This window comes from Lemur catta, chromosome X, assembly GCF_020740605.2.
Source record: "Lemur catta isolate mLemCat1 chromosome X, mLemCat1.pri, whole genome shotgun sequence".
NCBI classification, from domain to species: Eukaryota; Metazoa; Chordata; class Mammalia; order Primates; family Lemuridae; genus Lemur; species Lemur catta.
The window spans coordinates 55,448,979-55,460,670 of NC_059155.1; the positions used below are offsets into that span (position 1 = coordinate 55,448,979).

The window sequence follows — 11,692 nt, forward strand, 5'->3', positions numbered from 1 at the left end:
CTCCTTCCTTGATTAAGTCTAACTAAACACTGCAGCCATGTTGCCTCAGCCGTGGCCTGCCAAATCATTTTTCCTGCCTCTTTCCTTCTGTTCCACAGAACCCTCATACATAAAACCATCTGTCTGTCTAGCACCATGCCCCCTGCCCTTATCTACAGTGGTAAATCTTATTGCCTGGTGAGGAGTACTCTGAAGCTACCTGAACTAAACCTCAGCAAGATGCCCTGTGACGGCCCAGGAGATAGGAGAGAGAACACGGGGCATCCCCTCTTCTTACATTTTATATGTTGCCTTCTTTTTTTTTCCCCCCCCTCTCAGGTTCCTCCGGTTTAGGCTCAGCTAGCAGCATCCAGGCAGCTGTTCGGCAGCTGGAGGCTGAGGCTGATGCCATTATACAAATGGTACGTGAGGGTCAAAGGGCGCGGAGACAGCAACAAGCAGCAACGGTTAGCATGATGCCTGTGGCCCCTCATTCATTTGTCTCTCCCCTCATGCCCCCACCATGTCATCAGTGGGGTTTCACTGCGCTTCCCTGTATGCTTTTGCATTAAGTTTGCTATATGAATGCTTCTAGACAAGAGGGTGCTTTCTGTTGGTGATTTCCTATTTGTTGATTGGTTTGGTTTGATTTAAAGCTTTGGCCATCATACCCCACTCCTAGCTATCTAGTCAACAGTGGCGCTTTTGCAAACTGCCTAATGCTGAGTGTTTGGGTTCTAAGGGCATGTGGGATGAAGATTTTTTTCAGTCTCATGAAACAATGCAGGTGCATCAGAGACATCTCAGGAATCCTACCCTTGAAAGTCCCCCAAGCTTGGTACATATCGCACACAGCCACTTCTATGGCTGCTCCCTCCACCCTGGCCTCTGCCTCTATTCTCTGTAATCCCTTGGTACCTAGGCACTCAGACGCTTTTAGGAGGAAACCTTCAGGTGCTTAAGTAGCCAGTTCAGTGTTGGGATCCCAACACAGAGTGGCTGCAGTAAAAGCCTGGCATTGTATATGTATGCCGTGGCACTCTCATTTTTTTTCCTGTCCTTGCAACATGCAAGTCACCTTCCCAAGATCCAGGAAATAAAGATATCCTGAGACCTGGTTTTTCTTTGTATATAATTGTTACACAGTATGGTTTCATTGAGCAGGCTGGGAAAAGCCTAGAATTTAGGGGCAGTGACTCCAGGAAGATAGAAAGGGAAAATGGAGTTGTTATTCTAGAATGAGTATTTTTTTTTTTTTTGGCCAGTCTCTTTCCTATCACCTGATAAGATGTTGGCTTTTTAAATAATCTCACCCATGAAAGGTTGCTTTAATTCCCCTATTATTTTCTCTTTTGTGAACAACCAGAAACAAAGAACAAACCTACCTTCCACCCACCTGAGTCTTACACATACACACACAAAACACACATATACACACAAAACACACACACACACACCTGTCCCAAAAGAAGATTTGCAGCCTGTATCCAGGAGGCTGGTTCTGACTGGGCACAGGTTTGGAGTAGACTGTAGGAAATGCAGGCATCCAGGGAGCTCTTTGAAAAAGCTTGCAAACTCAGGGTGGAGGACAGCAAAAAGAGGTGGGAAAATCCAGTCTTTTGTCCTGGGGAGCTGCAGAGTTTCCTGGCCAAATATTGGAAGCTTCTTTCTAAGCTTGATGTGTAAGAAATAGAAAGACCAACCTCTAGCCTGTCCTGGAGGAAAGCAGAGTTGCACCCTTTATGTGACTTTGTCTCCCTTTTATCCAGTCGGAGTCTAGCCAGTCAGAAGCATCTGTCCGGAGGGAGGAGTCACCCATGGATGTGGACCAGCCATCTCCCAGTGCTCATGATGCTCAATCCATTGGTCAGTACTACTTCTTGTTTCTAGCCAAGCAAAAGGGAGACCCATTCTTAGGAAATGTCTGGTGGATCCCTTGCTCCCAACATATATAAGCTCAGTGCTTTCCGATTTGTTCCAGTGAACACTGGTTTCTGTGAATATTAACAGGTGTTTGACAACCAAAACATATTGCGATTCCTATTATAAAGAAACCGTGATAGGAGATAGCATGTGTTTTGAATCTTGGCTCTCCCATTTACTGGCTCTAGGACCTGAGGCAAATCTCTCTTTGTTCAGTTTCTTCATTTAAAATAGGGATGTTCATAATTGTTAGGATTAAATGAGTTAACACATGTATAACGCTTAGAGAAGTACCTGGCACACAGTGAATCCTGTTAGTAGCAGCATTTCTCGAAGTCAGTCAGTCCTGACTTACTGTCTCTCAGGACTTTGAGAGATCCATGTTATTCTCATGTTCTCTACCCATCTTCTTTTACCCAAGGTCACACAATCTACAGGTGTCAGAGCCCAGGATTCAAACCTAGGGCTGTCAGATCCTTGAAGAAAAGTCAGGATTTGGGTAGAGGATGAAAAGCAAAGATCAGGAAGAAACCTATGTGGAGCAGGTGTACGTACACGGGGGAGGAAGAAGTTGCTTCTTCCCTGTCCAGAAAATGAGCTAGGGCTTGCTGCTTGGCTACTGAGGAGAGTTTACAGTTTAAGCCCCCAGTTGGTACCGGGAAAAGTACCAGCAGTGGAGGTCCTTCTATCACACCATGGCTTCTCAGAATTTTAAACTGTCCCAGGACAAGATAACTAATTCAAAAGGCATCAGATTTAAAAAGATCTAGTTTTAAATTCTGGCCCTGTTCTTGCGAGAGGAAATAGAGGAAAGGCAGCCTATTTCCCAGGCAGCTATCAGAATTCAGTGAGGATGGCATCCTAAAACACGCTTTGTAAACTGGAAGGCAACCATCCAAAGTTCTACCATTGTTCTCTGGGAGCTAATGAGGCAATGGCCAGACTAGCAGTGTCCAGTAGGACTTTGTGGTAGTTACCAGCCACATGTGGCTATTGAGCACTTGAAATGTGGCTAGTGCAAATGAGGAAATGAATTTGTTATTTTATTAATTTTATTGCATTTAAATTTCAGTGCAATCCAGTGTAGGGCTAGACTTTGCTTTTAGATACTGCTCAGTGAGTGATACTCAGCAGCCAGTGGGCCTGTCTACTTGATCTTTCTAGTAGCCAATGCATTTGCATTTGATCTGGGAAAAATCTAAGTGAAGGAGAAAACTTGAAAGCTTTCTGAGTCCGTCTTCTGTGTGCCCTATAGCTTCTGATGGAACCCCACAGGGGGAGAAGGAAAAGGAGGAGAGGCCACCTGAGCTTCCCCTGCTCAGTGAGCAGTTGAACCTGGATGAGCTGTGGGACATGCTGGGGGAATGTTTAAAGGAACTGGAGGAATCCCATGACCAGCACGCAGTGCTAGGTGAGTGATGGTCTGAGCACCCAGGCCCCAGCCCACTGGTGTGCTCTGGAGCCATTTCTGCCAGTTTAATTTTCTTCCTTCCAGGTTAGTCCTTGCCTTCAGGGTCTCTGTAATGTGAATGCAAAGGAGAATTGGTTTTTAACAGATTGCCTATCCCATTTTTCTTTGCTTTCAAAGAAGCTCTGACTTCTTGCAAGTTTTTATTATTTTTTTCTGCATTATTTTTGTAATTTGTTCATGAAGACAAAGAGGTTTGTATATTGAAGTTTGTAAAGTAAAATGTCACCTCCCTGTTATTCCTACCCCCAGTGCTACAGCCTGCTGTTGAGGCCTTCTTTCTGGTACATGCCACAGAACGGGAGAGTAAGCCTCCTATCCGAGACACCCGCGAGAGCCAGCTGGCACACATCAAGGACGAGCCTCCTCCACTGTCCCCTGCCCCCTTAACCCCAGCCACGCCTTCTTCCCTTGACCCATTCTTCTCCCGGGAGCCCTCATCTATGCATATCTCCTCAAGCCTGCCCCCTGACACACAGAAGTTCCTTCGTTTTGCAGGTACAGGGACCTCTTGGGCCCCGGGAGTAGAAGGTTTCATGTTATACAGGGTCATTTGATACAATTTATCTTAGCTGATTTAGTAGAAAGAAGGTGAGAGAGAGAGAATATGTGTGTGGGAGCTGAAAGGTGAGCCTAGTGAAGTCAGTAGGGGGGCCGTCTCTGAAAGCCCTTGTGGGCCACTCTGAGGGGTTGGATTTTATCCTGAGGACATGGGAAGCCGAGCAGGGGGGCTAGAAATGCTCAGATTTACATTCACACCTCAAGGATGGCCCCTAGCTTTGTCTAGTTCTTTTTTAGACCCCTGAAACAAGAAAAAGGAAGAGAGAGTTGCTAGCTGGTGGACCATCTTGAAACCTTCTGTGGCCTGTGATATGCTGATTACTGCTATCGTTTCTCCCTTCAGAGACTCACCGCACTGTGTTAAACCAGATCCTACGGCAGTCCACCACTCACCTCGCTGATGGGCCTTTTGCCGTCCTGGTAGACTATATTCGTGTCCTCGACTTTGATGTCAAGCGCAAGTATGTGCCCTAGATGTTGTGGGGGCTGACGAGAATTCCCCAGATGTCATCTCCCTTCCCAGAAAGGAGCCAGAGTTGCTCCTGGTGCTAGAAGTTTCCCTTAATGGAGGCAGCATTTGAAATGATGCTGGCGAGGAGGAAAGAGACTAAGCTGTGCCGCTGACAATCACTGTACCTAAATATTCCCTGGCTTTCACCCCATCTCCATATTTCATCAGAGAAATGAGAGCCACATCATTTCTAAAGTCCTGTCCCAACCTTTGAGGTGATGCAGGTGGCTGTGGTATGCTCACAGCAGGGCTCAGGGGGCTTCCACAACACTCCTGGAGTTATCCCCACTCCTCTTCTCCTTCTTGAGCATGTACATGATCTCTGTGGGCCTTTATTCAGAGGAGATGGGCACACTTTAGAGTTGATAATGAATGGTCTACCTTTCCCAACTACTGGGCATTTCCCAAGCAGGTAGGGAGCAGAGATCAGAGTGTTTGGAGGATGGAGAGAACATCGTTGTGGGTCTTCATCCTAGTCGGGCAAACAGAAATTTGCTCTGCCACCTCAGTCTTGTTTTCCTTCCTTTCATACCTCCCAAGATATTTCCGCCAAGAGCTGGAGCGTTTAGACGAAGGGCTCCGGAAAGAAGACATGGCTGTGCATGTCCGTCGTGACCATGTGTTTGAAGACTCCTATCGTGAGCTGCATCGCAAATCTCCTGAGGAAATGAAGAATCGATTGTAAGGGCCCCAGACTGAGAAAAGACTGAGGGGTCGGGGGCGGGGGTGGCCTCCTACATAGTAGTGATAGCGTACTCTGGTCTCAAACATAGGGAGGTACTGCCCTCCCCAGGAGGAATTCCCCACAGGAATCTGGCTTAGATAAGCTCACTGAGCTGTCTCCTTTGTGTCTTCTGGGCCTGGCCTGCTGGCTGGTTGTTTGGCTGAGCTATCCAGCAATCCCCAGACAGACAGGAAAGTCTCTGTTAAAAGGATACACCTGGTGGCTTTACAGTGGGAGCTTTCACCGTTGTTACACTAGGAATGGGAAGCCTGCTGAGCAAATGGTACCCTGGGTTAGGGGAAGTCTGCACTTGAGTGAGTTGCCTCCACCAGATTGGTGACTGCTCACTGATGAGTCTGAAGCCACCTAGAGGAGACTGGCAGTTTGCAATACTAAGTATAAGAGCTGGTAGGATGAGAGACCAATTGGAATGGTTTAATGATTCCTCCCTCTACCTCGTGGAGTGGGCTCACCACCTATGCCATAACACAAGAAAGTTAGAGTCTTCCCCGATAGCTCTTCCACCTCCAAATACCTTAAAGAAATTGGATTCTGGGCTTAGCTCTCTCTAAACATCACTTTTCTCCCCACTTGCCCTAGGCGATGCCTCATTTAGGCCTCTTATGCCTTTCCTATTGGCGTTTTCTGGAATATTGGTGAACCTTTACTGATATTTCAGGGTGACATCTCTGTCAGTGATGCTTTTTGGTCCCAAACCCCACCCCACCCCACCTCTGGGCTCTCCTGGCACTTTGTGTTCACTTCGTCGGACAGTGCACTCCCTGAAGACTGCTTCACGGCCTCTCACTCGCTCGGGTAGTGTTGCGTGACTGACTGGATTGATTCTGGGCTTTCGGCACAGCTCTCTTCTGTCTCTGCTCTCTTACTCAGGTACATAGTGTTTGAAGGAGAAGAAGGGCAGGATGCTGGAGGGCTCCTGCGGGAGTGGTATATGATCATCTCCCGAGAGATGTTTAACCCGATGTATGCCTTGTTCCGTACCTCACCTGGTGATCGAGTCACCTACACCATCAATCCATCTTCCCACTGCAACCCCAACCACCTCAGCTACTTCAAGTTTGTTGGACGCATTGTGGCCAAAGCCGTATACGACAACCGCCTTCTGGAGTGCTACTTTACTCGCTCCTTCTACAAACACATCTTGGGCAAGTCTGTCAGGTGAGGATGTGGCATAGTCCTTAGGACTGTTCTCAGCCCTGGGGGTCAGGTTTTTTTCTTGTGTCCCATCTCTGTGCCGCCTCTTCCCCCTACCTCTCCAAGCCATAACCCTAATTGTGTTTTTCTAGATATACGGATATGGAGAGTGAAGATTACCACTTCTACCAGGGCCTGGTTTATCTGCTAGAAAATGATGTCTCCACACTAGGCTATGACCTCACCTTCAGCACTGAGGTACATCAGGAAATCCTGAGCATAGCACATCTCAGCCAGTCCAGGAGACCCATTCCATATCGCCTTAGAACTGACACTAAATAACCTCTCACAGTTTTAAGGAAGCACCTTGACTTCTTAAAGCCCTACTGGGCAGAGAGCAATGGGTGTTTGTGAGAGACATCACAAACAGAAAAACCAGAATTTATAAAATGATTTAGACTGTTGCCTAGTTTTGCCTTTACAAAAAAATGCTCCCATGTGTAATTCTTCACTGTAGAAAAATCGTACAAATAGAAATAAGTGAAAAACAAAAAAATTTAAAGTTTACTCTTCCCCTACACATTGTTTTCCTTAAAGATTGTGTTATGTCACATTACATGTTAGCCATGCCTTTTTTCCTTTTACCTTTGATGGTTGCCTTACTCTCTGCCTTCTTTGTGTGTCTTAGGGCCAAAGAATAATTTCCTTCTTTCCTTCCCTCAGCCTTTCCCTATCAGGGGAGTTGTGAGCTAATGAGTAATGAGAAAAGTCACTGTTTTGTGTGGACTTGCCTCATCTCTCTGCCCAGAACATGGCAAGTTTAGGATGTGTTCCCAGGTGTCTGTTAGTCCCATCCTAGACCAAGCCTGATTTGTATGATTGGTGTTTTGGTTGTTCTATCTAGGTCCAAGAGTTTGGAGTCTGTGAAGTTCGTGACCTCAAACCCAATGGGGCTAACATCTTGGTAACAGAGGAGAACAAGAAGGAATATGTACACCTGGTGTGCCAGATGAGAATGACAGGTAGGGTAAATGTCCTTTAGACCTCTAGTTGCCCAGTATGGGAAGAAGTAAGGCTTCATTCGTTTCACAAGCATTTCTTGTTCTCTTCCCCTGTGACACAGCCACAAATACCTTGCACAAAAGGAGTCAAAAATACTTAACTTCATCCATTTTCTCATACAGTGGCCTAGAAACAGAGTGGTGGGTGAGACAGGCAGATCAGTCAGCGTCCTAGTAGCGCCAAGAGCCAGATTGGGGATCTCTGGCCTCTGAGAACTATGTGAGTTTAGAAGCCATGTGGCTTTTTGGTTCTCTTTCCAGGAGCCATCCGCAAACAGCTAGCAGCTTTCTTAGAAGGCTTCTATGAGATCATTCCAAAGCGCCTCATTTCCATCTTCACTGAGCAGGAGTTAGAGCTACTCATATCAGGACTGCCCACCATCGACATTGATGATCTGAAATCCAACACTGAATACCACAAGTACCAGTCCAACTCTATTCAGGTGAGCTGCTACTGGCATCCCTCCCGGTATGGTCCTTTTACCCTAGGCAGTGCTGATTTGTGTGATAACAAATAAACCAGTACTTTTAGAGGAAGGGGGTTGTGGATGACAGTTTACCTGTATCTAACTCTTAGTTCTTCTGGAACGTATTTTCAGATGATATTCTTACCTATCTTATGAATAAAGGGACTGAAGCCCATCCAACAGAAGGGGCTTGCCTAAGAGTCCAAGTCCAGCCCCGTTTCCCAAATTCTACCCCAGCATCCCCAGGAGCTCTCTATCTAACACTGGCTTCTTTTGTCCCTTCCTGCAGATACAATGGTTCTGGAGAGCATTGCGTTCTTTTGACCAAGCTGATCGTGCCAAGTTCCTCCAGTTTGTCACAGGTACTTCCAAGGTGCCCCTGCAAGGCTTTGCTGCCCTTGAAGGCATGAATGGCATTCAGAAGTTTCAGATTCATCGAGATGACAGGTCCACAGATCGCCTGCCTTCAGCTCACACATGGTAAGAGGAAGGGTTTTTTTCTCCTTTTCAATGTTCAGCTTGAGCTTGCATACTTGACACTTCAGGGCCCCTACCCAAGATTGGGAACACAGATCTGGCCCAGTCCTGGACCTTGGGCAGCTCACAGTGTGGTGGTTCTAGGGAGAAGGTGATGTTTAAGATGAGAAGATAGGCTAGACACAGAACGGGATCTGGGGAGACACTGGCAGGCAAACACCCCCACAGGAGAGCGTGGTGTGTTCCAAGGGCTCCGTGTGGCTGGAGCAAGGAGGGGTGAAAGGAAGCAGAAGGCTGAAGAACTCAGCAGAGGTCACATGACCAGTGACCCTGAATACCTCTGTAGAGCTTGTACTTTAGCCTGTAGGCCAGGCCATAGTGTTTTAGGAGTGACAGGGTCATATTTGTGTCTTTGATGCCTAATGGCCAGTTTTGGAGCCAGATAGGGGAGGGCAAACTGGGCTGGGACAAGATTGGGAGTCAGCAAGAAGCAGGGAGTAGGTTCCCTCAGGGGGAATAGTCAGTGGGCATCATGGGAACAGAGATTTGGTTATCTATCATCTTTTGTCACAGAGTGATCTTTTTTCTTTCCCTAGTTTTAATCAACTGGACCTGCCTGCCTATGAGAGCTTTGAGAAGCTCCGCCACATGCTACTATTGGCTATCCAGGAGTGCTCTGAAGGCTTCGGGCTGGCCTAATAAGGCCCTGCCCACTCTGTGGGGTTTTTCTACCATTGTTCAGACCTGGGGAGGGGGGAATATTAAAGAAGAACCGGAAAGAAGTTGTCAAAAACCAATAAATGAAATCACCAACTCACCATGTGTGTGTCCCAGCTGCCCCATCTTCCCCAGTGCATACCTGTTCCTCTTCTGCTCATTCTCTCTCCCCCTTTCCCGTTTCCTCACCACCCCTTCCCTTTCCGTGCCGTCCATGATCCCCACCCCATGTGTTTAAAAGGCAGTAGCCTTTGCAGGGACCTGTTTGTCCCAACTGTTTGAACAGTGTGCTCCTCAGATTCTGTGTTCAGAAGGATTTGCTGCATTGAGACTTGAAACCTTTGGATAGGGGAAAAAATTATATATATATATATTTTTTTGTTCTGTTTGCATTTCTTAATTTGTGCTTGGAATGTGTTGATGTGCACAGCTAATGATTCAATGCGAGACAAGATTGGCGTCTGTGTTGTGGAGGTTTCAAATAAAGAGCACTCTTCATAACTCACTTTTCACAATGGAGTTTTTTTCAAACTTAAAAAAAAAAAAACTCTTAAGCACATGCTAGACATCTGGAGAAGAGATCCAAGTGTACTCTCCAGAAAACCATCTCTGCCCTACCCGCTTGCCCACCTGCCTCCACCACTGGTGCAACTTCTTCCTTCGAAATCGGTTTACCTGTGGTCAGAGAGATCAGCAGCCACCAGGAATTGGGGGAGTCTTTTTTAGAGTGGGATCTGCACTTGGGGCCGGTGATGGTGTTAAGAGATTGCAGCCAAGGACAAAGCATCACCTTGCTCAAGGGGGACAAACTGCAGCAGATTGTACAAAGCATTCAGAGAGCTCAACTCGACCCAACCAAGGGTTTTATTTTGTGAGCTTTTTATAGGTCTCAAGTCTGAGGCTCAGTTTAAAATTTTTGATTTCATTCATTGTTTTAGTTCATTTCTAATAAACTTTAATAAGCAAAAAATTTGACTAGTTCTCCAGAAGGCCATTCTTTCTGTTTGTCTGTTTTTGTTGTCTCTCCCTCTTGTCATGTGTCTGCCAGTCTGTTCACAGATCATCTCGTCTCGTGGTTTTTACTCCATCCAGCACTTAGAGCTGATCTAAGGACTTTGATGGTTCCAGCCTTCAAGGAAAAAAATAATTTAATAAAAGTTTAGTTAGAAAAATAACCCCAAGTGGTCTTTGCTTTGTGTGGTTTTTCTCATTCTCTGAGGTACTACATCTCAACAGATTTTCCCCTTGACCATGTCCCAAAGTGTGGGTCTAGGAGAGCAGGGATGTGTCCCCTTAAGCTGATCCCCTGGACCTGAAGCTGGCTACTAGCCCTTTTCCTATTCTTTTTAATATTCCCACTCTTCTGTACCTGGCCCTGCTCCGAGGACTGAGAAGACGGGTGAATCACCCTTGTCCTTGTTTCTGAGGTTCTAGTCAAGAAGAGAGTGATCAGTTGTAGAAAGGAATCTCTGGGTGCACAAAGCAGAAGTGCCTGAGTTAACCTGGAGGATCAGGAAAGGCTTTCTGTCGTCAGTGCACTTGAGTTGAATCCTGAAGCTGTGCAGGAGTTAACATGAAGGAGGGAAGGTCAGCTAAAGGGAGCAGGAGTTCCCGTTGCTAAGGTGTGGCTTGAACAAGGGATGGCAGCCTGAGGTGAGGCTGGGAGTCCAGCAGAACAAAGAATAAAGAGGCAGCGCAGGATTTGCCAGTAAACAAGAACTGGTTCTTTGAAACAAAGTAGAATGAAGCTCGGGCAGATAAATTTGGAGGTGGAAGGGGGTGCACAGGTTGGGGGTTGGGTGTGAAAGTACAGATGGAACAATCCTGAAGGAAGTGGAAGCAAATCTAATTCAATGACATGCTACAGAAATAGAACATGATTAAATATGATTTGCCTCTGGGACATGAGTGTGGTGTAATATTCATTGCCTTAACATCAAATGAGAAAAATGCTATCTGTAGATGCCAAGGCATTTGCTAATAATCACCATTCCTGGTAACTTAAAGGTAATGATACTACCTTGATAAGGTCGTTTCAGACCAACAGCCAACATCACACAAGGTGGCCAGTTACAACCATTAGCACTGTTCTGCTATTCTGCACTGTTCTATTTCAGTAAGACAAGAAACAAAAGGTATAACTGTTGAAGAGAAACCATTTGCTAAACCAAGAGAACCAGGTTAATGGGAACTTAAAACTGTCCAGCAAGAGGCCTAGTTATAATGAACAAAATGTTAACAAACTTTTATTGTCCAACAGAAGAATAAATTGTAATAATAAGTGGAATCCTATACAGCAGTAAAAATGTATCCACTGCATATATCAACATGCACAATCTCAATGATAAGAAAAAGTTTTGTACATACTTACGGTATATAAGACCTGTTTAAGGCCGGGCTCGGTGGCTCACACCTGTAATCCTAGCACTCTGGGAGGCCGAGGTGGGAGGATCGCTCGAGGTCAGGAGTTCAAGACCAGCCTGAGCAGGAGTGAGACACCATCTATACTAAATATAGAAAAAAATAGCTGGGCGTGGTGGCAAGTGCCTGTTGCCCTAGTTATTCAGGAGACTGAGACAGGATTGCTTGAGCCCAGGAGTTTGAGGTTGCTGTGAGCTAGGCTGACCCCACGGCACTCACTCTAGCCCG

General features: G+C 46.3%; 1 protein-coding gene and 1 long non-coding RNA gene across 17 annotated transcripts in view; one reads left to right on the forward strand and one right to left on the reverse strand.

Annotated features, from left to right (window-relative positions):
* The window catches only part of HUWE1 (HECT, UBA and WWE domain containing E3 ubiquitin protein ligase 1), a 153,637-nt gene extending 144,089 nt beyond the window's left edge, over positions 1 to 9,548 (forward strand). For 14 of the 16 annotated variants that reach the window (XM_045537607.1, XM_045537610.1, XM_045537606.1 and 11 more), the window contains 12 exons: positions 319 to 446; positions 1,749 to 1,845; positions 3,158 to 3,313; positions 3,623 to 3,868; positions 4,275 to 4,392; positions 4,983 to 5,123; positions 6,058 to 6,345; positions 6,474 to 6,579; positions 7,226 to 7,343; positions 7,644 to 7,825; positions 8,139 to 8,329; positions 8,923 to 9,548. In XM_045537607.1, coding sequence (XP_045393563.1) covers positions 319 to 446; positions 1,749 to 1,845; positions 3,158 to 3,313; positions 3,623 to 3,868; positions 4,275 to 4,392; positions 4,983 to 5,123; positions 6,058 to 6,345; positions 6,474 to 6,579; positions 7,226 to 7,343; positions 7,644 to 7,825; positions 8,139 to 8,329; positions 8,923 to 9,025 — 1,874 coding nt within the window. In that variant the 3' untranslated portion in view covers positions 9,026 to 9,548. The remainder of the gene's footprint in view (positions 1 to 318; positions 447 to 1,748; positions 1,846 to 3,157; positions 3,314 to 3,622; positions 3,869 to 4,274; positions 4,393 to 4,982; positions 5,124 to 6,057; positions 6,346 to 6,473; positions 6,580 to 7,225; positions 7,344 to 7,643; positions 7,826 to 8,138; positions 8,330 to 8,922) is intronic. The other 2 variants (XM_045537620.1, XM_045537621.1) reach the window with 1 other exon arrangement.
* A 341-nt stretch (positions 9,549 to 9,889) lies between these two features.
* Positions 9,890 to 11,510, reverse strand: LOC123628030. The gene is made up of 2 exons (XR_006731575.1): positions 11,415 to 11,510; positions 9,890 to 10,172 (listed from the first exon to the last, which is right to left on the reverse strand). It is a non-coding gene; the product is annotated as an uncharacterized LOC123628030 (long non-coding RNA).
* Positions 11,511 to 11,692: the final 182 nt, after the last annotated feature.